The sequence below is a fragment of the Dryobates pubescens genome, chromosome 40, assembly GCF_014839835.1.
Source record: "Dryobates pubescens isolate bDryPub1 chromosome 40, bDryPub1.pri, whole genome shotgun sequence".
NCBI classification, from domain to species: Eukaryota; Metazoa; Chordata; class Aves; order Piciformes; family Picidae; genus Dryobates; species Dryobates pubescens.
Window position 1 is genome coordinate 1,103,546 of NC_071651.1, and position 27,480 is coordinate 1,131,025.

Genomic DNA, 27,480 nt, shown 5'->3' on the forward strand with positions numbered 1-27,480 from the left:
GAGCCTGGAGGAGTTCTATCATTCTTTATATCATCATTAAGAGTAGCAGGTATTGATGTACAATGCATCTGTCATCTTGTTGTGCTTCCTATGAAAATGTGTGTACATAGTACAGATACCAGAGAGAATTCCACACTTTATACACTTTTGAAGGCATTCAGAGATCAGGAACAGGAAGGTGGCACAAGAACAAGGCCCTAAATGCTACTGGATGGGTATCTACACTGGCATGATGCATACAGAGATATATATATATATGTACACATATATATATAGTGAAGGGACAGCAGAGAGGGGCAGTAGAAAACGCAGGGTGAGACAGGAGGTGGACAGGAAAAGGTTCAACAGGTGAGTGTCCAGGTCACATCCCAGCCCCATCCTGAAAGGCTTTAATGGGCAGGAGAAGGAAGGAAGAAAAGGGGGGGAGAGAGGAAGGAAAGGGGGAGAGAGAGGAAGGAAAGGGGGAGAGAGAGAGGAAGGAAAGGGGGAGAGAGAGGAAGGAAAGGGGGAGAAGAGAGGGAGGAGGAGAAGAGAGGGAGGAGGAGAAGAGAGGGAGGAGGAGAAGAGAGGGAGGAGGAGAAGAGAGGGAGGAGGAGAAGAGAGGGAGGAGGAGAAGAGAGGGAGGAGGAGAAGAGAGGGAGGAGGAGGAGAGAGGGAGGAGGAGGAGAGAGGGAGGAGGAGGAGAGAGGGAGGAGGAGGAGAGAGGGAGGAGGAGGAGAGAGGGAGGAGGAGGAGAGAGGGAGGAGGGGGAGAGAGGGAGGAGGGGGAGAGAGGGAGGAGGGGGAGGAGGGGAAGGAAGAGAGGGAGGAGGAGGGGAAGGAAGAGAGGGAGGAGGAGGAGGAGGAAGAGAGGGAGGAGGAGGAGGAGGAAGAGAGGGAGGAGGAGGAGGAGGAAGAGAGGGAGGAGGAGGAGGAGGAAGAGAGGGAGGAGGAGGAGGAGGAAGAGAGGGAGGAGGAGGGGGAGGAAGAGGGGGAGGAGGAGGGGGAGGAAGAGGGGGAGGAGGAGGGGGAGGAAGAGGGGGAGGAAGAGGGGGAGGAAGAGGGGAAGGAAGAGGGGAAGGAAGAGGGGAAGGAAGAGGGGAAGGAAGAGGGGAAGGAAGAGGGGAAGGAAGAGGGGAAGGAAGGGAAAAGAAAAAGAAAGAAAAGAAGGAAGGAGACAGCAGGAAAGAAAAGAAATGAAGGACAAGGAAACATCAGGAGAAATCCATAAGAAAATTTATGGACGTGGCCGACCCATCCTCTTTGGGTGGTTGCTGGGTACAAAGGGCTGACCCCCAGGTCCTAATTTTGGTCAGGAAGCAAATAATAATAATATTAATAATAATAATAATATTAATAATAATAATAATAATTAACCATAACAATACTATTCATCATCATCATCATCATCATCATGACAATAACAAACCCCAAAGCTGCAGCTCCCAACCCACGCTGCCAAACAGACTTATTGCAAAAGCTCCGCAGGTTAAGTAGCACTTTGGCCCCCGGGGGGGGGCTCTGGCTTTGATGGGGAGGGGGCTGGGGGGCCGCCAGGGGCCGCCAGGGGCCGCGGGGAGCCAATTTCTGCTGACCCCAGAGCGGCGTTCGAGGGCCCCGGGGAGCAGAGGCTCGGCCGGCGCCAGCCACAGCCTGGCCGCCAGGGCAGGTCTCTGTGTGCCAGGGGGAGGGCAGCGATGGGAGCAGCAGTGGTGGTCCCCAGGCAGTGAGCCAGAGGGTGCCCCAAAGATGCCCAGGGCCTTCGTGGTGCCCAGGGGCAGCTGCTGTGGGGGTGGTTTGTGGGGTGGGAGGCTGTGGTCCCATGGACCGGAGCACCCTGTGCCTTGGGGTGTCCCTCGACCTGTGAGCCCCCTGGGCGTTGGGGGTCCCAGGCCCCCCTGGCCGGGTGGTGCCCTGGGGGCTGTCCCTTGTGGGGACCCTGCCTGAGGCAGGCTGTGGCCGCAGCCAAAAGGGGGCCCAGAGATTTCTCTCCACCTTGCTCCCGAGGATGGCTGTTTGGGGGGGGAGCTGCATGGGGCAGCTGCAGGTTCCCTGGGGACAGGAGGGGCTGTGGGGCAGGGCTGGCATCGGCCAGGCTGTGTGGGGCTCAGGAGGGATGGGCAGGGAGCCCACAGCTGGCACGGGCAAGGGAGCGTGCCTGGGCACCGGGGCCTTCAGTGCCAAGGTGACAACCCCTGACCAAATCCCCTCTGGTGCCTGTGGCCACCCAGCAAGCTCGGTGCCCTGGCATCGCTGTCACCCGGCCAGGGTGACGAGGAAGACATTTCAGAGAGGTGGCAGTGCCCTATCTTCGTGCCCATGGAGTGGCCAGGAGTGCCCAGGCCAGGCTGGGCTGCAGGCCACCACGGTTCCGGGGGACAGCGAAGCTCTCCCAGGACTGCCAGCTCCACTGCCCTGCCTGCCTGGCACAGCCGTGGGGCTCCTGGCTGATCCCTCCTGCCTGGCACAGCTGTGGGGCTCCTGGCTGATCCCTCCTGCCTGGCACAGCCGTGGGGCTCCTGGCTGATCCCTCCTGCCTGGCACAGCCGTGGGGCTCCTGGCTGATCCCTCCTGCCGGGCACAGCCGTGGGGCTCCTGGCCGATCCCTCCTGCCGGGCACAGCCGTGGGGCTCCTGGCTGATCCCTCCTGCCGGGCACAGCCGTGGGGCTCCTGGCTGATCCCTCCTGCCTGGCACAGCCGTGGGGCTCCTGGCTGATCCCTCCTGCCTGGCACAGCCGTGGGGCTCCTGGCCGATCCCTCCTGCCGGGCACAGCCGTGGGGCTCCTGGCTGATCCCTCCTGCCTGGCACAGCCGTGGGGCTCCTGGCTGATCCCTCCTGCCTGGCACAGCCGTGGGGCTCCTGGCTGATCCCTCCTGCCGGGCACAGCCGTGGGGCTCCTGGCTGATCCCTCCTGCCTGGCACAGCCGTGGGGCTCCTGGCTGATCCCTCCTGCCGGGCACAGCCGTCCCAGCAAGCACTGGCCAAGGGGCTGGAGCAGGATGAGCATGGAGACAGTGGACGGACAGACGGACAGGGCTGTGGATGGAGGCTCTGTGGCCGGGCAGTTGCTTCTTCTTGGCTTCTGGGTTTCGAGTTAAAAAGGCTGAGAGGAGCCGAGGGCAGGAGAGGGGCGGTGCCCCCTGCCCGCTGTGCGTGTCGCTCCCCGCCCCGAGGGCATGGCCGGGCTGGAGCCTCCTCGAGTCTCTGAGCGAGCAGGGCAGGCGTGGAGCAGCTGCCGCGGGGGGTCCCAGCGTGACCCCTCCCCGCCGCCTGCCCCCCCTCAAGTCCGAGGCCGTCGCTCGCGTCCGTGTCCCGCCGCGGCGAGGAGGAGCAAGGTCCCCTTTAGGTGTCTGTCCCTCCGCTGGCACCGGCAGGGAGCAGGGGCAGCTCTCCAGAGGGCTTTGGTAGCTCAGGTTCTACATCCAGACGTCGGTTAGCAGGTGAAGTCCTCGAAGGTGCCCCGGGCCGGGTGGTGAGGTAGGATGTTGGCTGCGTAGGTCATGCCAGCCGGGTGCCCCCGCAGGCTCTCACAGGGATTCTGCGGGGCAGAGGGTGGATGGATCGCTGCCCACCCCCCCTCCCCGGGTGCTCCCCAAAAGGGTGACCCCCCCCCCCCCTCCCCCCGCCCTCGGCACCGCTGGGGCAGCCGCTGAGCCGGCAGGGAGGGGGGCAGCAGCTGCCCCCGGGTGGCACAGCTGGCACTCACGTGGCGCTTGACGTCGTCCATGCTGAGCGTGACGCCCTTGTCCGAGTTGTTCCTCTTGTGGCTCTTGTGGCACTTGGCCCCCCGGCACAGCCGGTGCTTGATCACCTGCGGGACCCAGGGGTCAGTGCCACACCGGCGCTGTGGCGCTCCGGGGGGGGGCGCTGTGGGCAGCTGTGCCAGCCCGGGGGTGGGGCAGAGGCACTCACCTCGTAGGCGTAGTCGAAGAGCTCCAGCACGGTGAGGATGCTGGCCCCGATGAAGAGCCCCATCTGCCCCCCGATGTCACCTGCAGGGCAGAGGGAAGCCGTCAGGGCGGCACAAGCCTGGGGGCAGAGTGGAGGGCAGCGCTCACGCCGCGAGCGGCGCCCGGCCGCGGCACCGGGCGGCTGCTGGCTCTGCATCCGCGCCGCCGGCACCGCCGGGCGCCTGGGGAGCGGCGCCGTGGGGGATGGGAGCAGCAGCAGCACGCCCTGGTGGCCGGGGGCCAGCACTCACCCAGCAGCCCGGCCACCTCGTAGGCTTTCTTCTGCTCTATGGTCTCATAGTTCAGGGCCTCGAAGAAGATGTCCAGCACCAGGATGTTCTCCCTGGGGAGTGAGAGGACAGGAGGAAAGGCTTGGAGCCTGTGGGGGAGACTCTGAGGCTGGAGAGGAGGAAGGAATTCTTTAGGGTGAGGGTGGGGAGAGCCTGGCACAGGCTGCCCAGGGAGGCTGCGGCTGCTCCCTGCCTGGAGGTGCTCAAGGCCAGGCTGGATGAGACCCTGAGCAGCCTGGGGCTGGGGGGAGGGGTCCCTGGGCATGGCAGGGGGTTGGGGCTGGGGGATCTTGAAGGTCCCTTCCAGCCCAACCCATTCCATGGATCTGTGACAGAGGCATCAGCAGGCTGAGCTTTGGGATGGAGGGACAAGGTGCCAGCCCAGTGCCAGCTCAGTTCCAGCCTGATGCCAGCCCAATGCCAGCCTGGTGCCAGCTCAGTTCCAGTTTGGTTCCAGCCTGGTGCCAGCCTGATGCCAGCCCGGTGCCAGCCCAGTGCCTGCCCAGTGCCAGCTCAGTTTCAGCTTGGTTCCAGTCCAGTGCCAGCCCAATGCCAGCTTGGTGCCAGCCCAGTGCCAGCTCAGTTCCAGTTCAGTTCCAGCCTGATGCCAGCCCAATGCCAGCCTGGTGCCAGCTCAGTTCCACTTTGGTTCCAGCCTGGAGCCAGCCCAATGCCAGCCCAGTGCCTGCCCAGTGCCAGCTCAGTTCCAGCTTGGTTCCAGCCCAATGCAGGCCCAATGCCAGCCTGGTGCCAGCCCAGTGCCAGCTCAATTCCAGTTTGGTTCCATCCTGGTGTCAGCCCAGTTGCAGCTTAGTTCCAGCCCGGTGCCAGCTCAGTGTCAGCCCGGTTCCAGCCCGGTGCCAGCTCGGTGTCAGCCCGGTGCCAGCTTGGTGCCAGCTCAGTGTCAGCCCAGTTCCAGCCCGGTGCCAGCTCAGTGCCAGCCTGGTGCCAGCTTGGTGCCAGCTCAGTGTCAGCCCGGTTCCAGCCCGGTGCCAGCTCGGTGCCAGCCCAGTTCCAGCCCGGTGCCAGCTCAGTGCCAGCCCGGTGCCAGCCCGGTGCCAGCCCGGTGCCGCCTCTTACCCGATGTACTGCTCCGACTTGTTGTACTTCTTGGCCAGGTACTTGGCGGAGGCCTTGCTGGGGATCTTCACCATGGAGAGCTCCTTGCCGTAGCGGGTGACGTTGCAGGGCATCTCGCACACGCAGTACTCATTGTCCTTCTCCACCAGGAAGTCTGGGCGGGGGGAGAGGGAGGTGAGGAGGTGGAGACACCAAACCCCCACGGCCGCTGCGTCCCCCGGGGCGGGGGGCTGGGCAGCCTCACCTAGGGCCGGATCCGCGCACTCCTTGTACTGCTCCGGGGTGCAGTAGGGGGCATCTCCTGCGGGAGACACAAAGTGGGGGTTGGGGGTTGGGGGGGTCCGCGGGGGGGCGGGGGGGGGGCTGGGGGCCGCGCCTGAGGCTCACCTGGCATGTGCACCATGCGGCAGTTGCAGTTCTCCACCAGGTAGCGAGTCTCGCAGTCGATGCGGCAGGCGGTGATGCTGTAGGTGTCGTAGAACTCCGAGTCGCCCACCACGGCCTTGCAGTCCCCCCAGGGGGGCGGCAGGTAGATGAGCTGGGGAGGGGCAGGAGCCAGGAGTGAGAAGAGAAGGCCCCCAGCAGCGGGGGGGGGCGGGGAGGGGACACATAAACACCCTCACTGCGGTGGTCCCCAGGGCTGAGTCCCCCTCTCCACCCGACGCGGAGGGATGGGGATGGGGTTTGGTGTCCCACAGCGCGGGGTGGGAGGGAGCATCCCAGACCCCCCCCCCCAGGTCCCTACCCGCTGCTCCTGGCAGGACACAAAGGTCTGGAAGCCAGGAGCCACCCCAAAGCCCAGCTGGTCGATCAGAGGGGGCTCATCCTGGCTGTGGATCTGCACCTTGATGCCAGCTTCAAACGAGGTCTCGTCTGCAGCAGAGAGAGGTGGGGAGAGCATGGCCCTGAGCCCCCGGTCAGGGCTGTGCCAGACTTCTCCTGCCCTCCTCATCATCCCCTGGACCAACTCATTTGTTCACATGTCCCTCCCTCCCTCCACCCATCCATCCCTCTCTCCATCCATCTCTCCCTCCCTTCACCTATCCATCCATCCATCTATCCCTCCATCCATCCCTCCCTCCCTCCCTCCATCCATCCATCCCTCCACCCATTTCTCCCTCCACCCATACATCCCTCCCTCCATCTACCCCTCTCTCCACCCATCCATCCCTCCCTCCCTCCATCCACCCCTCTCTCCATCCATCCATCCCTCTCTCCACCCATCCATCCATCCATCCCTCTCTCCATCCGTCTCTCCCTCCCTCCACCTATCCCTCCCTCCCTCCCTCCCTCCCTCCACCTATCCATCCATCCCTCCCTCTCTCTCTTCCTCCCTCCATCTCTCCATCCATCCCTCCACCCACCCCTCCCCTCCATCCCTCCACCCCCCCCTCCATCCACCCATTTGCTGTACAATGTCCTTGTCCCCCCTGACCCCCCCCCTGCTCCCCACCCGGGGAGCAGCAGCCAAGTGCCTCTATTTATAAACAAGTGATGGCTGCTTGTCTAAACCGATGGGGAGTTGCCATGGTGAAGAGCAAAGACAAGGAGGCAAAAAGAAAGAGAAGGACCTGAAGTGATGAGAAATGGAAGGAGGGAGCCTGAGGAACAGGGAGTCGTGGGGTGGGGAGCTGGGAAGGGGCTGGGGAGCACCCCAAGAGCTGCTGGTGGCTCATTAGACCTGCTGGCAGAGGTGCTGGGCAGGGGGGGGTTACCTGTTTCCCCCCAGACGGGCAGGTACTCGTCCTGCTGGATGTCCAGCATGATCTCCAGGCCGTTGCCGGTGCCTCCCTTCATGCTGATGAGCCGAGGCTTCCCGTCCTGCCCGGCGTTGAAGGTGTAGCACTTCCCGTAGCGGGTGAAGACCTGCGGGAGAGGGCGCGGGGTGAGGGTCCCTCTGCTGGCACCGCAGCCCGGGGCTGAGGCTGGGGTCCCTCTGCTGGCACCGCAGCGAGGGGCTGAGGCTGGGGTCCCTCTGCTGGCACCGCAGCGCGGGGCTGAGGCTGGGGTCCCTCTGCTGGCACCGCAGCGAGGGGCTGAGGCTGGGGTCCCTCTGCTGGCACCGCAGCCCGGGGCTGAGGCTGGGGTCCCTCTGCTGGCACCGCAGCCCGGGGCTGAGGCTGGGGTCCCTCTGCTGGCACCGCAGCGCGGGGCTGAGGCTGGGGTCCCTCTGCTGGCACCGCAGCGCGGGGCTGGGGCTGGGGTCCCTCTGTTGGCACCGCAGCGAGGGGCTGAGGCTGGGGTCCCTCTGCTGGCACCGCAGCGAGGGGCTGAGGCTGGGGTCCCTCTGCTGGCACCGCAGCGTGGGGCTGAGGCTGGGGTCCCTCTGCTGGCACCGCAGCGAGGGGCTGAGGCTGGGGTCCCTCTGCTGGCACCGCAGCGAGGGGCTGAGGCTGGGGTCCCTCTGCTGGCACCGCAGCGAGGGGCTGAGGCTGGGGTCCCTCTGCTGGCACCGCAGCGCGGGGCTGGGGCTGGGGTCCCTCTGCTGGCACCGCAGCGAGGGGCTGAGGCTGGGGTCCCTCTGCTGGCACCGCAGCGAGGGGCTGAGGCTGGGGTCCCTCTGCTGGCACCGCAGCGCGGGGCTGGGCTGGCATCAGCAGCTCTGAAGCAGCCATCCCCAGCCCCGAGGTGTGCCCAAACCCAGGCTCCTGCCCCGGGACTGTCCCTGTTGGAACTGTGCAGCTTTGCCTTCCTCACCACGGCGCAGGGAGGGCTTGGAGGGTGGCTTGGGCTTGGAGAAGACGCTTGGCAGATTCACAGCACCTCGACCCCCAGGCCCCACAGCAGCCCCAGCTCCCTGAGAGGGCAGCACTCAGACCTGCACCAGCACCAGCACCTTCCCCATGCCCTTCCAAGGATGGAGCTGGTTGGGATCTCCACCTCCCCATCCCTCCTCAGCTGTTCCAGCCAACCTCTCCAGCAGCCCACAGGTCTCCATGCCACTGCTGCCAGCCCAGGCAGGGGGCACCTGAGACCAGTGGGTTACAGACCGCACGGTGCCCCACGGGTGGTGGCGGCGACGCCAGGATGGAGGTGCCAGGCACCTGCTCTGCCAGCACAGCCCTGGGGGCTGCTCTCTGTGCTCCACCAGACTCACAGAACTGTTTGGCCTGGAAAAGTCCTCCCAAGATCATTGAGTCCTGCATCAACCCAGCACCAGCACAGCCACCAAACCACCACCCCCCCCCCCAGGCAGCATGGCCACAGGTTTCTTGAACACCCCCAGGGGTGGGCACTCCACCACCTGCCTGGGCAGCCTGTGCCAACCCCTGACCGCTCCTGCAGCACAGAACTTGCTCCTCGTGTCCAACCTCAGCCTCCCCTGGCACAGCTTCAGCCACTGCTGTCCCCAGCATCCAGGTGCCAGCGGACGGCGCTGGAACACCAGCCCGGCCCTGAGGGAGCTGCCAAGGGCTGGCACCTCTGGGGCCTGATCCCACACGATGCCAGCTGCAGCTCCTCCCTGTGCCTGGCCGCCCTGGGGGCTACTCACCGCCACGAAGTCCCCGGGGCCACACCGCTGGCCCCGGTAGCTGCAGCTCAGCAGCATGTCCTCCAGCTGGTGGCAAGTGCGGTTAAAGAAGCCCCAGAGATCGAGGGGCTCCTCCTCGCCCCCGGGGCCGGGCTGGGCGGGGGTGAAGCCCAGCTCCATGCCGGGCTCGTAGTCAAGCAGGGGGCCCAGGTAGAGCAGGTCCCGGCGGCTGAGCTGCGAGAGCCGCGCGGGGTTGGTGTTGCAGAAGGTGACCGCGGGGAAGGTCATCTGGGGGCTGCCCTCCTCCCGCAGCAGCGTGAGGTGGTGGTACTGCAGGTAGTAGGCGATGCGGTCGGCCACCTGGTAGAGGAAGAGAGAGAGGCAGAGGAGGAAGGCCAAAGCCCACAGAGCCTGCCGGGCGCCCAGGCTGCCCTCCGCGAAGATGTGGCTCAGGCCGTGCAGGGTGCAGCTGCTGGCAAAGCTCACGAAATCCGGGGCTGCCCCTGCGCCCTCCTCCTCCTCCTCCTCCTTCTCTCCTTCCTCCTCCTGCCCGTGCAGGAACTCCTCTCCTCCATCCTCTTCCCTCTCGGGGGCTGCAGCATCTCTTGCTCCTTCCTCGCTGGAGAAGGAGATGGTGCAGAAGATCTGCAGAGGCATCGCGCGGCTCGGGGGTCCCAGCTGCGGTGTGGAGCTCCTGGCTCTGGTGTGGAGCTCCTGGCACTGGTGTGGAGCTCCTGGCTCTGGTGTGGAGCTCCTGGCACTGGTGTGGAGCTCCTGGCACTGGTGTGGAGCTCCTGGCTCTGGTGTGGGGCTCCTGGTTCTGGCGTGGGGGTCCTGGTTGTGGTGTGGGGCTCCTGGCTCTGGTGTGGGGCTCCTGGCTCTGGTGTGGGGCTCCTGGTTCTGGCGTGGGGCTCCTGGTTGTGGTGCAGGGGTCCAAGTTCTGGCGCAGAGCTCCTGGCTCTGGTGTGGGGCTCCTGGTTCTGGCGTGGGGGTCCTGGTTGTGGTGCAGGGGTCCCAGTTCTGGCGCAGAGCTCCTGGCTCTGGTGTGGGGATCCCGGTTCTGGCGTGGGGCTCCTGGTTCTGGTGTGGGGGTCCCGGTTCTGGCGTGGGGGTCCCGGTCCCTGTCCTGCCACAGCTTGGAAGTCGTTGACGGTGAGTTGGTTCCTCAGGGTGTGGGGGAAAGGGGCTGGGGGAGCGCAGGGAAGGGGGAAGGAGCAAGTTGAGAGGAGGAGAAGGGACAGGGAGCAGGAGAGGTGAGCGGGACCGAGGGAGAGGAGCAGAGGGCTGCTCCGCCGGAGTGAGGAAGGGATATGAGGAGCAGGGAGGAGGAGCCAGGGGCGGTTCTGCCGGCTCCCCAGGTCCCCCGGGACCGGCCGGCTGCGGCTGGCAGGAGGGAGCCAAGATGTCACCGGAGCAGAGATATCACCGGAGCAGAGTTGTCACCGGCTCCAGGAGCAGTCACAGACTGCACCGTGCGGGAAGGGACCCTCAAAGGCCATCCTGTCCCCCTGCGGTCAGCCGGGACCCCCCCCCCGGCTCCAGCAGGCTGCCCGGGGCCACATCCAGTTTGATCTTGGATGCCTTCAGGGATAGCACTTCTGGGGCTGCCTGGGGGGGTCCTGGTGGGGGCTGCCAGCCCTGTGGAACACGAGGCACCCCTCCTGCTGCATGCCCACACTGCTGCTCCATCCTCACCGCGGGCACCAAGGCCCTGGCAGCCCGAGTGGCTGCTGCAGCCAGGCCTCCCCACCGTGTGCCAGGCTGTTTCCTGAGCTGCCATCTGCTGGCATCTCTGAGCTCCCCACCGGGGCAGCTGGAGCCAGAGGTTTTCCCAGAGCTCCTGTGCCACTGCCCTGCTGCAGTGCCCACCCAGGTGGTGCCAGCCAGGGCAGGTGGATGCTGCGGAGTGCCCATGGTGCCCATCCTGCCCTGGCAGCGCCTGTGCCCGCTGGCTCATCCCCCTGTGCCAACGAAGGCGACACCCCGAGTGGTGCAAGGTCTGTCCTCCTCCAATCCAGGACTGATCTTGGCAGCATTGGGGCAGTGCCAGGGTTGAGGTGATGACTCCTCCTGCAGAACCTTGCCAGTGCCTGGCGGTGCCAGGTCTCTGTGGGCACAGCTTCTCCCGGGGAATGGCCTCCAGGCTTTGTGCTGAGGTGGAGGTCCTGGGAAGTTCTCAGGGAAGCAGCCCCGGTGCAGAGTGGGAGGATGGAGCTGGCAGCTGGGCTGGCTGCTGGATGAAAAGGCCTCTTCTCCCTGCAGCCGTGCAGCAGCCCTGCAGCAGCCCTGCAGCAGCCCTGCAGCAGCCCTGCAGCAGCCCTGCAGCAGCCCTGCAGCAGCCCTGCAGCAGCCCTGCAGCAGCCCAGCCTCTTCTTGTGGTTTGCTTCTTTCCGGCACTCAGCACTTCAGAAAAGCTTCCCCAGACCACATCCATCCCAGCTGCCCACAGAGCAATCTCCAGCCCCCACTGAGCCCTGTGGCTGCCATCACCAGCCAGGGGAGGGGAAGGGAGCAGCTAAATCTGGCAGCACTTTGGTGCACAAGAGCTGGACAGGAGGTTCTGATTGATGCTGGGGTGTGAGGAGCACGTCCCAGCCCTCCAGGCTGGCTGCTGGGCACTGTGGGGACCCCAATCCTTAAGCACAGCCCAGCCCCTGGACGTGGGCACCACCAAGCTGGCTGAGCAAACACAACCAGGACACTGGCACAGATGTCAGCTGGTTCCAGTCAGCAGGGAACAGGGCAGGGAGTGCACTGGGGAGCCCTGACGCTGGATTGTCCCTCAAGGAGCCATCCCGGAGCTCCCCAAGCTCAGCATCCCCAAGAGGATCCTTGTCTAGGAGGGACATTGGGATGTGCCACGGAGCTGGGGATGCTGTCAGCAGGCAGGAGGGAGGGTGACCTTGGGGACCAGAGCCAGAGCCACCACTGGATGAAATTTCATAAAGCTGAGAACAAGGTCATGCCTTTGGGGAGCATCCCAGGGAGGCTGAGCTGGAAACTGATCCTGGGAAACAGGACCAGGGAGGCAGAGTGGGTGGTTGGGAACCACTGCACCCTAGGGACCAGGCCACAACCCAGCCCTTTACCTTCTTCACTGTGGGGGAGTGGCAGAGCCCTGGGGCAGGCTGCCCAGAGAGGTTGTGGCATCTCCTCTGCAGAGCTTCCAACCTCCCCCTGGCCACGGTGCCCCTGGGCATGCTGCTGTGGATGCCCTGCTGGAGCAGGGGGGGTTTGGACTGGGTGAGCTCCAGAGGTCCCTTCCAACCCCACCCTGCTGGACTGCTGGGATGAGCTGCAGCTGCACCATGGGCAGGGCCTCACCTGGGATGAGCTCTGGGGGTACTGGGCTGGCTTGGTCCTGTGGGAGCAAGCTGGGTGCCAGCTGGGTGCCAGCTGGGCTGATCACAGGCAGGCTGGCTCTAGAGGGTGCTTTTGGCAGGGGTGGGATTTTTGGTGCTCCCCAGCTCTGGGACAGGGAAATTCTGTGCAGGGAGAAGAGGAGGAGGAGGAGGGGAAGAAGCAAAATGGAAGAGAAGCCCAAAGGGGTTGGTTTAGCCCTGGCAGGGCACTCACAGGTCAGCAGTGCTGCCCTGTGGGCCATTCCCTGGCGGTGTCAACGATCCCATCCCATGGTGTGGGGAAGGTTTAATGTGTCTCGTTGGGAGCAGCTCCAGCAGGGAGAGGGAGATGCTGTAATGAAAACCCTCCATCAGCTGGGGCCATTAACCTGCCAGGCTCAGCTGAGGTGGTGGAGGGAGCTGGGACCACGCTCGCCCCAGGCTGGGGCTGCGGAATGAGCACGGCCCCGGCTCCGGTTACCACCACCTGTCCCAGAGCTGACACTTGAGCTGAGCTGAGCTGAGCTAAAGGTGACCTGGGACAGTGATGGTGACACCAAGCCCTCGAGGGAGCCCATCCAGACTCCACCGCTGGGGACAAGCTGTGGCCGTGCCCCTGCCTCGCAGGCAGGACGCTGCCACCCCGCTTCGCGGCAGGGGTTTTGGAGATGCTGGAGGAGTCCTTGGGTCGGTTCCAACTCCTCCTTCACCAGGAGTTATTTTTACCCTCTCTCAGGTAAAGCTTTGGCGGGGGAGAGGGCTGGGGGGGGGGTGGGTGCTATAATTAGCTGTGACATCAGCCCCCGTGGCGGCGCGTGCTGGGGGTGATGCCCCGGCGCCCCGACCCGCCGCTGGGCGCCGGGGCTGAGGGCACGATGCTCGCCGGCCTCCTGCCTGCCTCGGCAAGGAGGGATGGTGGCAGGACCGCGGCTTTTCCTGGCTCCCGGCGTCATGCGGCCGCCGTTCTGGGGCACTTGCGCTGCTCTGCAGCCTGTCACGGGCCCGGGGAAAGGAGGTTCCCTGGAGCGGGGGAGCACGGAGGCGGCGGGCGGGGAGGGCGGGAGGGAAGGGGGGGGGGGGGGAAGGGGGGGGGGGATATGACGGCAGCAACAGCACATTTCACAGCCTGTCACGCTTTAATGGCAGAGGAGATCAAAGCTGGGATGGAGTTATTCATAGAGATAAACCAATCCCCGAGGAGGCGAGGAGAAAACAACATTGCCAGCTCCGTTATCCCAGGCCCGCAAGCGGCAGCCCAGCCCCGGGGAGGCTGTCGCGGGAAGAGCCCCGGGAGCTGGACCTGCTCCGCTCGGCGCCGGGGAGCTGCTCCTCCTCCCTGCCAAGGACTTGGCTGAGCTGGGCTGCCTGCACCCTCTCCTGCCTTGGAGCCCACCCTGCCCAGAGTCGTGGAGCTGTTTGGGCTGGGAAAGCCCTTTGAGAGCATCCAGGCCAAGCAGCAACCCCACCCCCAGCACCATGGGCACCACACCGTGGCCACGGGTGCCGCGGGCAAGGCTTCTTGGCCGGGATGGGGATGCCACAACCTCCCTGGGCAGCCTGTGCCAGGGTCTCCCCACCCTCACTCTCAAGAACTCCTTCCTCCTCCCCACTCTCAATCTCCCCTCTCCCAGCTCAAAGCCATTGCTCCTCATCCTGGCACTCCCGGCCCTTGTCCCAACTCCCTCCCCAGCTCTCCTGGAGCCCCTTCAGGTACTGGAAGGCTGCCCTGAGGTCTCCCTGGAGCCTTTTCTTCTCCAGCCTGTCCCCCCAGGAGAGATTCTCCAGCCCTCTGCTCCTCTTCGTGGCCTCCTCTGGACCCTCTCCAACAGTTCCAAATCCTCCTCGTGTCGGGGGCACCGGCACCGGTTAGGACGAGCTGCTTTGGGACGGCTCGGGGGGAGGGGGAGGGCTCCAAATCCCTTCCCAAACCCTGAGAGGGGGCAGCACTGGGGCAAGCCGAGCACGGTGGGATTGCCTGGGCAGCCGGGGATCTCAGCTGGGACTAATCCTGCTGCCCCTTATCAGATGCTGCCACCTTGCCTGCGCTGGCTCCGCCAGCCCCGCCGGGCGCAGCCTGTGTTATCCAGCCCTTTATCCCCCGGCTTAGACGCTTCACAGTGGATTAGCACGTCACATTCTAATGCAGAAAAACTGATGAGCAAAAAGGAGTTGCGGGGTTTTTTTTCTCTCCCCCCTCCCCGCCTCTGTATTGTTCCCCACCTCCGCCCCCTCTCCACCCTACGCCCCCGGGCCCAGCCCCGGCCGTGGGCGCCGGCGCTGCCTGGCTGCTGGGTGATGCACAGCCCCAGCCCTGCTTCACGCAGAGGAGGGGAAGCCAAAGATCCTTTCTCTGGGGGGCTGTGCAGGGTTGGTGTGCTCTGCCCTGGCTGGCTGCGGCGACAGGGCTGAGGGTGGAAGGGTTGGGTGCCCTGCCCCCCGCCCCGGGGTGCCATCCTGCCCGAGGTTATCAGCTGCAGCCCCAGCACCTGCAGCCCAGGACGTTAACAAGCAGCACGTTATGGGGAGTAAAGGCCTAAGTGGACTTCATTAGGGAGCTGGGGCCTCCCTGCCTCCCCTTGTTCCATGTGATTTCCTATCAGATGAGCCTTATCTCCTCTCCAAACGCTTCCATTTAAACTCCATTAATCTTTCAAAGCTTCTCTGGACCAGCACTGCTGAGCTCTCCCCAGCCAGCCCAGCTGGGAGCTGCTGCTGCCCTGGGGACTGAGGCCACCTGCAGCCTTGCCACCTCAGGATCCCTGGTGGGGTTCACCTGGGACCTCCTCTGCCCTGCCTCAGCTCTGTGGGTGGTCAGAGTGGTCCTTTTGTCAGGCATCCACTGTGACAGCTCCCACAGCCCCCTTGTCCTTCTTGCTGGGGGTCTGCTGAGGCTCCTGTAAAGCACTGAAGTGCAGAACTGCTTTGGTTGGAGAAGACCTCAAAGATCCTCCAGTCCAACCCTTCTCCAGCTCTGCCAAGGCTGCTGCTGGCCCATGGCCCTCAGCACCACATCTCAGCATCTTTGATGGGGATTCAGCCACCTCCCTGGGCAGCCTGTGCCAGGCTTTGAGATCCCTTTCAGTGGAGGAATTCCTCCTGATGTCCAACTTAAATCTCCCCAGGGGCAACTTCAGGCCTTGCCTCTTATCCTGTGCCTTGTTCTTTGAGAGCAGAGCCCAATCCTCACCTGGCTCCAGCCTCCTTTCAGGGAGCTGTGGAGAGCAATGAGGTCTCCCCTCAGCATCCTCTTCCCCAGGCTGAACCCCCCCTCAGCTCCCCTGCCCTGTTCTCCAGACTGCTCCCCAGCCTTGTTGTCCTTCTCTGGACTTTCTTCACCCCTTCAATGTCCTCCTTGGAGTGCAGGGGGGTCCAAAACTGACCTCAGGATTCCAGCTGTGGCCTGCCCAGTGCAGGGGGACAATCCCTGCCCTGCTCTAAAGACTCAAACCAGCTTGCCATGCTGAGAGCTCCCTGGGTGACTCCCTCCCTGGTGGTGCCACACAGGGGTCCCTGGTGCAGTGCTGACTGCTCCTGCCCTGCAGGGGGTGGTCTGTGGGGTCTGTCCCTGCTGCCCTCCCTGTTTCCTGCAGATCATGAAGCACCCCTCAGCAGGCTGCAATTTCTCCTGACATCCTGCACAGTCTCTCAGGCAGCTTGTGGCAGGGGTCTGAGCTGCCCTGAGCTGAGGCTTCTGTTGGCAGGGGCCACAGGAGCTGGGTCCCTGCCTGCTTCCCTCGCTGCCTCCCCTGGCTCAGGCCACGCTTCTCACATCTAATCCCACCCAAGCAGGGAGGTTACACAGCCCCAGAGACAGGCTGGGGGCTCCCTCTGGCTGGCCTGGGCTGGGAGACCGCTGGGGAAGCAGCAAGGAGCTTAAAATCCCTGCTGGGGTGGGAGGGATGCCCTCTGCCCCACCACTATCCCCTTGCCCCTTCCCCCCAGGTCACCCCCTGCCCCATTACTAATCTGCTGCCCCCTCACCAAACAATCCCCTGGCCCCTCACACCACCACCACCCCCTACCCACCATCATCCCCTGCCCCTCACACCACCCCCCACCCCCCATCATCCCCTGCCCCCTCCCCAGCTCCCCAGTGCCCCATCTCCATCCTTACAGTAAGAGCCTGGCTGCCGGTGCACCGAAGGACAAATAGCCCCTCAAAAACCCCAAGCCAGACAAAAGGCTCTGATCTGCCGGTGTCAGGGCCTGCATGAATAATTAAGAGGCTGTGCCGGGGAGGAGCTCCCCAGGTGCTGGTCGTTGCAGGAACTGCAGCGATGCCTGCTGCCCGGAGAGCCCTGGCGCCGGCCGCACTCTCTGCAGGCAGCAGCCCAAAAGCCTCTGTGGAAAGGGAGATAAATTAAAACCGAGGCAAAATGCTCTGAGGCAGTTAATTCCCTCGGCTCTCCATCCTGCACAGCTCTGCATGCTCAGGGGAGCTGCTCCCTCTTTGCTCCAGCTGCTTCCTGCCTGATGCGGTGCAGGGGGAAGGGGAACGGCACCGGGAGGCTTCCTGGAGAGGAGCTGAAATGCCCACAGCTGGCAAAGGGGCCGGGAGACAGCTGGGGAGGTGCAGGCTCCAAGGAGACCTTAGAGCAGCCTTCCAGCACCTGAAGGGGCTCCAGAGCTGGAGAGGGACTTGTTACAAAGGCCTGGAGTGAGAGGATAAGGGCTGATGGCTTCAGGCTGGAAGAAGCTGGACTGAGGTGGGACACGAGGAGGAAATCCTTCCCCACGAGGGTGGGGAGGCACTGGAACAGGCTGGCCAGAGAAGCTGTGGAGGCTCCAAGCCTGGAAGTGTCCAAAGCCAGGCTGGAGGAGCAGTGGCTGCTCTCCCAGAGAGAGCTGTGGCTCTGTGAGGGCATGAACATGGCCAAGGGCAGAGCATCTTCGGCCTCATGAACAACCCAGGGGCACAGCAATGCACCCAAGGGTGTGGAGCTGCTGCAGAGGGGCCCAGAGGAGGCCACAAAGATGAGCAGAGGGCTGGAGCAGCTCCCCTGTGGGGACAGGCTGGGAGAGTTGGGGCTGTGCAGCCTGGAGAAGGCTCCAGGGAGACCTCAGAGCAGCCTTCCAGTGCCTGGAGGGGCTCCAGGAGAGCTGGGGAGGGACTCGGGACAAGGGCTGGGAGCGCCAGGATGAGGGTGGGGAGACACTGGAAGAGGTTGCCCAGGAGGGTTGTGGCTGCCCCCTCCCTGGAGGTGCTCCAGGCCAGGCTGGATGAGGCCCTGGGCTGGTGGGAGGTGTCCCTGCCCGTGGCAGGGGGCTGGAGCTGGATGAGCTTTGAGGTCTCTTCCAACCCAAACCATTCCTTGTGCCTCGCTGGTACTCAGCCTGGTCCTGGGTACAGAGCCAAGGGAGGTCCAAGGGCAACAACCTGCAAAGATGCCACATCCTGGGGGAGGTCTGGGGCTGCATCCACAGCCTGCAGCTGCCCTGGGGGCCAGCACCTGTGGGGCACAGGGGGCAGAGCACCCTACCCACAGCTGTGGCATCCTGCCCTCCGCTGCGGCCGGGTAGTGCTTGGAAGCTTCCTCCTCTCTCCAGAGGCCACAGATGCCATTAAAGCTTATTAATAACAATTAATAATTCATTGGCTAACGATTCTTTATGTGTAAAGGCATCTCAAGAGGAGCAGGAACGGCCTGAGGTGCACCTGGGAAGCTGTAAGCTTTTGGCATGGGCACCTAGTGGGGCACAGAGGGGTTTGGGTTCCTGTGATGCCTCTGGGTGTCCAAAGGAGCCTGGGGGTGTAAAGGGCTCCAGGTGAGCTGCCAGGTAGGAAAGGACCTGGGGGTGCTGGTGGGCAGCTGCCTGGACACCAGCACCCTGGCCTGGAGCAAACCATCCCAGCTCCCTCAGCCCAACCTGGCCCTGAACACCTCCAGGGAGGGGGCAGCCACAGCCTCCCTGGGCAGCCTGTCCCAGTGTCTCACCACCCTCACTGGCAAGAGCTTCTTCCTCATCTCCAGTCTGATGTCCAGCACGAGGTGAGTGAAGCCACAGGCAGCTGAGGGACCCCCAAACCTCCTGCCTGCACCCCAGGGGTTGCCACGTCAGGAAAAGCTTGGATGAAGCTTTCCAGTGAGGGTGGTGAGAGCCTGGCACAGGTTGCCCAGGGAGGTTGTGGCTGCTCCCTCCCTGGAGGTGTTCAGGGTCAGGCTGGAGGAGACCCTGAGCAGCCTGGGGCTGGTGGGAGGGGTCCCTGCCCATGGCAGGGGGTTGGCACTGGGCGGCCTTTAAGGTCCCTTCCAACCCAACCCATTCCATGCATCCCTGAAGGGATAAGCTGGAGGAAGAGGGCAGCAGAGGAGCAAACCCTCTGCAGGGTCTCCACCCCGGGGGCTGAGCTGCTGCTTTCTGGGTGCTTTGCTTGGCTTTGAGTCTGGAGCACCTCTGGAAGCCCCCAGCCCCCCTCCTCCCCCCCCCCCCCCCCCGGGGACCGCCGAGCGCCCACCCGCAGCAGCCACGGTCCTGAGCCTGGCTGCAACTCTGCTCCATCACCTCCAATGATTGTGCAACAGGCAGCCCATGTCCCCCTGGATTTGCTTCATCCAGCTGGAAAACGATGCAGCCTCGGAGAGCAGAGGCTGCTGCTGCTGTTTGACAGCAGGAGAGGGGCTGGGGGCTCTGAAGCTGGCTGGAAGTGTGGGGATGGTGCAGGTGGAGAAGGTGCAGCCCTGCCCAGGGGAGAGCAGTGGGGATGCCAGAGGCCTGGCAAGGCTGGGTGCACCCCAGCAGCTGTTTAGGGGCCCAGGTGCTGCCCTCCAAAGTGATTTACATGGGAGCCCCTTCAGGGGGTGTAAGTGCCCTGGCACCACGGTGGGAGCTGCTGGGGGGATGGCAGCGCTGGGGCCAGCATCCTGGAGCCACAGCACCATAACAGCACAGAATCACAGAGCTAGGGCAGCTCAACAGCCCTGCTGCAGCAGGACCACTCAGGACAGCTCACACAGGGACACAGCCAGGTGGGATTTGAGTCTCCAGAGGCTCCACAGCCCCTCCGGGCAGCCTGCTCCAGGCCTCCAGCACCTTCACACCAAAGGAGTTTCTCCTCATGGTGAGGTGGAGCCTCCTGTGCTCCAGCTTGTGCCCCCTGGTCCTTGTCCTGTCACTGGGCAGCACCAACCAGAGCCTGGCACCTTCACCCTGACCCCCACCCCTCAGACAGTCACAGGCTTCTCTTCCCCAGACTCAACAGCCCTAACTCTTTCCTCCACAGCAGAGATGTTCAAGTCCCTTCATCATCCTCACAGCTCTCTGTTGAATCCTAGAATCAAGGCAATGTTTCTGCTGGAAAAGGCCTCCAAGACCCTCAAGTCTGACCAGCAGCCCAACCCCTCCATGGCCACCAAACCCTGGCCCCAGGTGCCATGGCCAGAGGGGCCTGGAACACCCCCAGGCATGGGGGCTCCACCGCCTCCCTGGGCAGCCTCTGCCAACCCCCTGACCACTCTGGCACGACAGAAATTGTTCCTCATGGCCAAGCTGAATCTCCTCTGGCACAACTCGAGGCCACTTCCTCTCCTCCTACCCCCTGACACTGGGGAAGAAGAGACCAACCCCCACCTCACTCCGACCTCCTCCCAGGGAGTTGTGGAGAGCCTCTGCCCCCCTTCCCCTCCCCTTGCCCCCCCCCCGGTGCCCAGGTTGTTTTTGCAGAGCCAGCTGGGCTCCTGGGGTTTGTTTATGAAGTGTCTGAAGCTCCAGGAAATATCTGGGTATCCATAATTCCCCTGCCCAGGCTCTCCAGCTGTGCTGGAGATGCTTTGCACTCCAGCTCTGTGATTATCCACTAAGGCTGCGCCGTGGGGGAGCTCTGCTCGCCGCAGGCTTCCTGGGCTTGTGACTGCTGCAGCTCCACGCAGGGCCCCGGGGGGGCGCCGTGGGCTGGGCACCTGGGTGGGTGCTGGGGGTGGGGTGGGGGGGGGGGTCTGTGGAGGTGAGGGTTGAGGTGGAGCAGGGAAACCAGCAGCCTGCCCTGGCTGAGAGCAGCAGGCTCGTCGCACACCTCCCCCCGAGCTCCCACAGGTGCTGGAGGACAGCTCAGCACCCAGCAGCAGGGCAGGTTTGAGGCACATGAAGGGGGGGGGGGGGGAGGGCTTGGGGGTGGGGAAAGCTTGGGTGGTCCTGGGGTGTTAGGAGCTGACCCCCCCAAAACACAATAGCAGCTGGAGCAAGGTGGACTGGGAGCTAGGCAGGGAGCTCGGGGGGTGCAGAGAGGCTTTGGGGGGTCATGCTTTGGGGGCTAGAGGGGGTGCAGGGGGGCACAGCAGGATCTGGTGGGGTCCAGTGGGGTTCACCGAGGTCGTGGGGTGCCAGGGGAGTGCAGTGAGCTGCTGCTGGATCCATTCTCCTGCTTTCCCCCAGAGAGGGGGAAGAAGCAGGAGAGGAGGATCGTGGTCAGGCTTTGCTGGGACGAGCTCCAGCCCTTCCCTGCTCCCTGCCTTGCCCTTCCTCCCTGCACTCCCTGTGCCCAGGGCAGAGAGGAGGCAGAAGCCCCTGGCAAAGGCAGTGGCATCATCTCCATGTCAAACTCAATTCTCCCCAGTGCCAGCTCAGCCCTGGAACCTCAGGGAAATGCTCCAGAGGTCTTAAATCCTCCGCGGTCGATCGAGGCCCTCCCATGAGCTCTGCCCCAGGGCTCCCAGCTCCGGGATTAGTCCTCCCCCGGCTCCACCCCCCCGCCAGCCCCAAGCCCTGCAGCAGGGTGGTGACAGGAGATGGGGATGTGACAGGAGATGGGGATGTGGCTGTCCCCCAGGGCAGCTTTGATGGTCGTGAGAAGGGAAAGCTGCAAATGCACTTTGTGGCGGCTCACATCCCCCCCGCCCCGGGCTGCAGCAACCCCCAGGCAGGGGCTTCATGAGCATGAGGCAACAACCTCCTGAGCCTTACTGATGGGGGGGCAGCCCCACTGCCTGTCCCACAGCCCACACGAGCCTGTGGAGAGGAAGCTTAGCCTCTGGCTTGCTCCTTTTTCCCCTGAGATGGGAAGCAAAGGAATGGGGTTTGGAGCCTGGGGACAGGACTGCTGAGCCTGAGCCTCGCTGGCTCCGGGGGGGAGGACGAGCAGGGCTCCAGGGGAGGGAGGGGAAACTCCTGCTGGGGCCACACATGCCGGCAGGGAGGGCTGCGACACCCCCAGCTCATGAATAATGGAGCAGCAAGTGCGAGGCATTGATCGCTGCCGCCGATGAGCACAGCCCAGAGAGGCAGCGAGGGGCATCCCTCTGCCCCGCCAAGGGGCACCGGGCAGCTGCTCCCCTGCCAGCCCCGGGAGCTGCCCCGCGGCTGTGGGGCTCTGAGCACGGCCCCAGCGCCGGGGACAGCCCCAGCCCACCGCCCTGCTGCCTCCAGCCTTATGTTTGCTCCCCGTGGCTTTGAGGTCGTGCCAGGCTCTGAGGGCTGGAGAGGGGAGCTGGCTGTGCCCTGCTGTGTGCCCTCCTGCACCGCTGGGGTTGGGGCAGCTCTGCCGGGTGCCAGAGCCCTCCGCGGGTGCTGCAGGGACTGTGAAGAGCCAGGGCGGCGCTGGGATGTGCCCGGCTGCTTCCCCCTGCCCTGGGTCTTCTCAGAGGGCTCATTCCCCTTGTTGGAAGGAATCCAAGCCCAGACAGCTCTGTCCCTGGAGCATGCTGCACACAGCCCCCGGGGAGCAGCCCCCCCCCTGCGGTGCTTCAGGCGGGGTGGGTGGAGATGGAGGGGGCTGGACAACGCCAGGGGACCCCCTGATGTGACCTGGTGATGACGCAAGATGGAAGAGGAGGTAAGAAAAGCCCAGGATGGGCTTCCCCACCACACTGCCTGCCGGGGGGGGATCCTGTCCTAGCTGCAGGGTGATGCCGGGGGGCAGCGGGGGGAAGAAGAGACCCAGCCCCCCCGGGATGCTCCTGGGTGGCTGCACCGTGGTAGGGGCAGCGCTCCTAGACCTCGGGGAGGGAGTCTCTGTATTGCTGCTTCCCCCTCGGTGATGCTCTTCCACCAGCCTGTAGCGCGGGGGGATGGGGGGGGGACGCGGGCAGGAGGCACCTCCTTGTCGCTCAGGAGATTTGGGTTACGGCAGACCCTCATCTGCATTCGCCGCGGCTCCCCCCGAGCCCTCCCCTTCTGCCGGGGACAGATAACGGCGGCGGCCGCGGTGCTGGCGGCAGAGCCGAGGCTCCCCCTGCGCCGGCCGGCATCAGCATGCAGCCAGCATCGCCCCAAGGCCGCTCAGCCCCGGCGCTGCTCCGCGGCACCCCCGGCGCTGCCCACGGGTGTCCCCAGCACTGCCCCCCCCCGGCGCTGCTCCGCGGCACCCCCGGCGCTGCCCCCCGGCACCCCCAGCGCTGCCCCCCGGCACCCCCGGCGCTGCCCCCCGGCACCCCCGGCGCTCCTCACCGCCACCCCCGGCGCTGCCCCCCCGGCATTCCCAGAGCTCCTCACCGGCACCCCCAGCGCTCCCTACCGGCGCCTCCAGCGCTGCCCCCCGGCACCCCCAGAGCTCCCCCCCGGCACCCCCAGTTCACTCCCCCAGCTCTCCTCCAAGCCAGGCACCTGAACTAAACGGTTGCAAAGGGGACAGGCTCAGTGAGGGGCCCTGCGCCCCCACCCCTGCCTGCACACAGGCAGCTCCCCCCCCAGCCTGTGGGGTCTGGGCAGTCCCCCAGATGCCCCCTGGCAAGGCTCCTCTCAGTGCCCAGCTAAGGGGCATGGTCAGCCCCACTCCTGCCTCCTCCTCTGAGATGCTGAGGGGCAGTGATGGCTGCAGGAGCAGCAGCCTGGGGCATCCCTTGGGCCTGGGCAGCGACAGGGGCTTCCCAAAATGCAGCCCCTGGACCCCCACCGAAGCAGCAGGAGCTGAGGGGATGAGGATGCAGCTGAGGGTCCCCAGCAGCCACCAGCCTTGACCAATGCCACCAGGCCCAGAGCAGCACCGAGCCCAGCTCACACTGGTTTGAGGGCACAGCCGAGCAGCAGGAGTGACCCCAAAGCAACCAAACCTCTCTCAAAGCTTCTTGGCACCCTGGGACCCCCACACAAGGACAGGACAAAAGGTTCCCTGAGCAGCTGAGTGGGCAGGGCAGGGCAGCTCCTAGGCACCCCACATGTGGGCACCTGGGCAAGGCTGCCCAGCAAATCCAGAGAGCAAAGGAAACCCAGCACGGAGCCAGCTCCTTCTAATCAAATCCATCAAATCATCCCAACCTGCTGGCAAGGAAGAATCCAGGCAGGAAGAACAGCCCAGCTGCAAGTCTATTTTGCTTTAGCTGGTTGGAGGGGAGGCAGAAAGCAGCATATGTGGACCCCAGCAGATGAAGGCAGGGAGTGGGATGAGGATCCCTGAGGATGCTCAGCACAGACACCCGGGACCCATGCTCCAGGAAGAGCCTCCTGTGGGAAGCAGCTGGTGGCCACAGGCAGGCTGGGACCCAGCCCTGCTCAGCAGCCCTGCTGGAGAGGATCCAGCCAGCTTCAGGCTGCATCTTGCCTCCATTTAACAAATAAACCTCCTGGTGGTTGACACCAGGGAGCTGCTCCCTGCGAGGAGCCCAGCCAGGGAGTTCAAAGCAGATGATTAGAATTACCCCAGAGGTTCTGGGGCCTGGGCAGCAGCTCAGACAGTGCCTCAGTGGCTTCCTCCTCATTGGCATGAGACATGAGAGAGGCACATCCCCGAGCTGGGCGTTGAGGATGGGGACCCTGAGGAGCACAGAGCCACAGGCTCCAGGCTGGGGCCGGCTCGGGAGCTGCCTCATCTCACAGGCAGCCCCCGGAGAGCCAACTCTGCTTCATTCCCAGCTGGATGGGGAGAGGCAGCCTGCAGGATAAAGGCTTCATTGTGTGCTGGGCCCATGCCACAGCACGAGGTGCTGCCACCACGCTGGAGCTGCAGGCTGCACCGTGCCACCAGGACCTGCCTTCCCCGGGCCCCCACCGGCTCTCTCCCGCCGGTGCCCCCTCACTCTGGGGCAGCTGCCGGCTCAGGGTTTCCAACCCACCCCTGCACAGCGCTGAGAAGAGACCCCAGGGAGCTTGGCCCCTGCAGGAGCACCCTGTGAAGCTTCCCCCAGCAGCACAGGCTCCCGGGGAGCGCCAGAGGGCAGCTCCTGGGGAGCTCCTCGGAGGAGACGCTGCTGGTCCTTCCCCTCGCGTGGGGGAGCCCTGCCAGGAGGGCACTCACCACTTTGAAGTCTTCTGGGGTGCACTGCTCCCCACGGAAGAAGCAGGACAGCAGCATCTCCCTGATGTCGTGGCCAGCCCGGTCATAGAACTCCAGCATGTTGAAAGGTTTGGGTTTGAAGTTCCTGAAGTTTGCTTTGTCCTGCAGGATCTCCAGCTGCTTCTCGTCAGCGGTCTGGGTGTCTGGGATCTCATATCTGAGTGGGGAAGAGCAGGGCAGGAGGTCAGGCCTTTGGTGGTGGTGGTGGTGGCTGCTGCCACCCTCTCTCTTGGGCTTCACAAGGAGCTGCTTCTGCTCAGCCAAGTCCCAGGTGGCATTTTCAGAGGGTTCAACGGCACAAAGTGGCTCAGAGGCACTGTGAGAGAGCTGGCAGGAAGATGGGAGAGGAGGAGAGGATGCCCAGCAGCAGGACCAAACCTATCCCGCTCGGCCCAGAGCTGCTCCTGCAGCGCCAGCCCTGGTTGAGCCCGGCCCAGCTGCCTGCCTGGTGCCTTTGGTGGCATCATGGCTGCAGATGGTGGCTTTGCCAGGATGTGGTCTGAATGTGCTGAGGCTCAGCCCCAGCTCTCATGGCTGCAAACCCCTCCCTGGACCGTGAGTGGAGGCAGCGGCAAAGCCCCTTGGCAAAGGGGCAGGGACTGCACCTTGGTGCCAGCAGCAGGCTCATGGCAGCGGCTTGGCAGCACCACAGAGCCTCTGCAGCCATGGGCATGGACTGGGGAGGGTGGGCAAGGGGCTTCCCCGGGAGCTCTGCCACTGCAGGGTGCCATGGCCCAAGGGCTGGCACCGACCTTGGCTCCTGGTGTGTGGGTGATGCTCAGTGGCTTCACCTGCCGGCATCCCTCCCCCTCCCCTTCTGGTGCGTGCCAAGCACCCAGGACACAGTCCTGGAGCAGTGAGCGCTGCTTCCACCTTGCAGCCACCCCAGAGTGGCTCTGGCCACGCGTGGGGGTGGGAAGCACCGTGGGGGCTGGCTCCATCCAGAGCAGCCCGGAGCGGGAGCAGCGACCTGACCCCGCCGGCCCCAGCCAGCCTCGGAGCCCGGCCGACCGGGGACCTGCTGCCTGCCGGAGGCTGAGGAGGCGCTGCCGGCGCCAGCCGCGGAGCGCAACCCCCCCGGCAGCCGGCGGGGGGGCCGCCCGGTGCCCTGCCCTGGGGCGCGGGTGGCACTGACCTGTTGTTGAGCAGGGCGAGCAGCTCGCCGGCGTGGTACAGGTCGTTCTTGGTGACCCGGCTGAAGCGGAACTCGTTGAGGTTGCAGAAGGTGACGGCGGGGAAGGTGAGCCTGGTGGCTGCCACCTCGTCCAGCTTGGTGACGTGGGGGTAGAGGAAGTAGTACTGGATGCGGTTGGTGCAGACCAGGGCCAGCAGCGCCAGCGAGCCCAGGAAGCAGAGTGCCCAGACCACGCGCTTCAGCGACAGCCGCTCGTAGGAGAAGATGTGAGAGAGCCCATGGAGGGTGGAGCTGCTGGCAAAGGCCTGGATGCTCACCGGCTGCCCGCTGTCCACCTCCTCCTCGTCCACCTTCAGGTCCATCATGGTCTGTGCCGGCACCCCGGGGTGCTCGCTCTGCCGGCAGAGGAAGGAGAGCCCGGTGGGTGCGCTGGGCGCCGCGGAGGCCTCGTGGGTGCTGCGCCCTGCCCGTGGGTGCTACGGTGCCTGTCCCACAGTGCCGCCGTGCAGGGGGAGGATGGGAGGCACCTGGCGGCCCTGGCATGGGACAGATGCTTTGCTGTGCCCTGCTCTTGCCACCCACCCTCCCCCTCCCCCCCCAAGCCTGGGCAGCTGGGGGTGCACACACAGGTGCGGGCATGGAGTCACCATCCCTGGAGGTGCTCAAGAAACATGTGGGCATGGCAGAAGTGGGGGCTCTGTGCTCCCCCCCCACATCCACCCCCTCCCACCCACCCACCCACCCCCTCTCTCCCTCCCCCCCCCCCCCCCCCCCCCCCATGGCACCCACCAGCGCATCCACGAGCAGAGGAAGGAATCAGGGATGCCAACCGGCAGCCGGTCTCGTCCTGCTCCGCGACGGCGGCTGCGACGTGGGGAGCGGGGCTGGGACGAGCCTCCCTCCACCTCTCGCTGCTGGGTTGGGAAACCGGGAGTGGGAGATGCAGAAGGCACAGAGAGGCTGCGAGAGGCACCGAGCCCGGCAGCAGCGGCGAACCGGAAAAGCGGAGAGGGGAATAAAAATAGCCCCGGCGGTACCTTGGTGCAGGCGTGGGAGCAGGGATGCGCTGGGGCCTCGCTCAGCGCCGCGCCGGGGGACCGGAGCCGACCATCGCCGGAGAGGAGGCAGCTGCCGGGGGCCAGGAGAAAAAAGGGGGGAAAGGATGGCGAGCAGGAGGCTGCTTCCCTGCCAAACACATGGAGACCTCCCCCGGCGGCTAGCTGGGAGCTGGTGGCTTCTTCAGATGCATAATCCGCATGAAGTCATTGTCTGTGCGCTGCTGGGGCTGGAGGCCGCCCAGGGGTGCCGCAGGCCGGTGGGCAGTGAGGAGGAGGAGGAGGAGGAGGAGGAGAAGAAGAAGGAGGAGAAGGAGGAGGAGGGAGAGGCGGAGGAGCGGAGCGCTCCAGCGATTGCAGGCTGCTGGCAGGGGCTGTTGGTGCTGCTGTGCATGTGGGTAACGTGTGTGCGTGTGCGCGCCTGTGCCGCTCCCATCCCCCAGCCCTGCCGGGGATGCTCCGGCTCCTCGCTCCGCCAGAGCCCCCCTCGTCCCCCCCACACAGCCCTCACCTGCCTCTTCCCTGCCAATAGCCTTCGCCCCCACCCTGCCGTGGGCAGGGACACCCTTCAGCAGAGCAGGTTGCTCACAGCACTGGGGGAATGAATGGGGGAGAGCTCAGGGGGGCAGAGCTTCGACCCCCTGTCCCAGCTCACTGCCTGCTGCCCTGCTCCTCGTTGCCTGCAAGAATGGTCCCAGCAGGACGCTCACCGCGATGGGGACAAGACCCTGACAGAGGTGCTGGGCTCAGAAAGTGCTGCCCCTGTGCCAGCTGCTCCCCTGCTGCCATTTACAGTCACCAGGAAACTGCCATTGTCCCCAGGGTGCCCCCCCTGGCAGGAGGCTCTGAGTGCTCTCCTCCTCCCCAGGAAGAGCAAGAGGCTTGCACAGTGCTGCCCAGCTTGCCCTGGGGCTGCCCAGCTTCTCCCCAGCACCACTGCATCTCCAACCCTGCTTCCTCTTCCATCTGCTCCCC

The 27,480-nt window shown here is 64.8% G+C and overlaps 1 protein-coding gene across 2 annotated transcripts; it reads right to left on the reverse strand.

Annotated features, from left to right (window-relative positions):
- Positions 1-3,394: 3,394 nt before the first annotated feature.
- ASIC1 (acid sensing ion channel subunit 1) lies at positions 3,395-26,880 on the reverse strand. Of its 2 annotated transcripts, XM_054177390.1 has the most exons (12): positions 26,240-26,880; positions 25,451-25,845; positions 24,277-24,472; positions 7,016-7,166; positions 6,046-6,173; positions 5,688-5,838; positions 5,545-5,601; positions 5,301-5,454; positions 4,182-4,273; positions 3,893-3,972; positions 3,687-3,791; positions 3,395-3,518 (listed from the first exon to the last, which is right to left on the reverse strand). In XM_054177390.1, exons 2-12 carry the CDS (start codon positions 25,813-25,815, stop codon positions 3,414-3,416), a joined length of 1,584 nt encoding a protein of 527 aa, XP_054033365.1. In that variant the 5' UTR covers positions 25,816-25,845; positions 26,240-26,880; the 3' UTR covers positions 3,395-3,413. The 2 variants fall into 2 exon arrangements, with proteins under 2 accessions (XP_054033365.1, XP_054033364.1); XM_054177389.1 differs by lacking the exons at positions 24,277-24,472; positions 25,451-25,845; positions 26,240-26,880 and adding an exon at positions 8,794-9,576.
- Positions 26,881-27,480: the final 600 nt, after the last annotated feature.

Bases quoted from the DNA above. Each gene is read 5' to 3' on its own strand.
- ASIC1 (XM_054177389.1), bottom strand. From the start codon at position 9,429: ATGCCTCTGCAGATCTTCTGCACCATCTCCTTCTCCAGCGAGGAAGGA. The intron at 7,167-8,793 runs GTGAGTAGCCCC...CCTCTCCCGCAG, and splicing joins GCCCCGGGGACTTCGTGGCG to GTCTTCACCCGCTACGGGAA. The intron at 5,839-6,045 runs GTAGGGACCTGG...GCCCCTCCCCAG, and splicing joins TGTCCTGCCAGGAGCAGCGG to CTCATCTACCTGCCGCCCCC.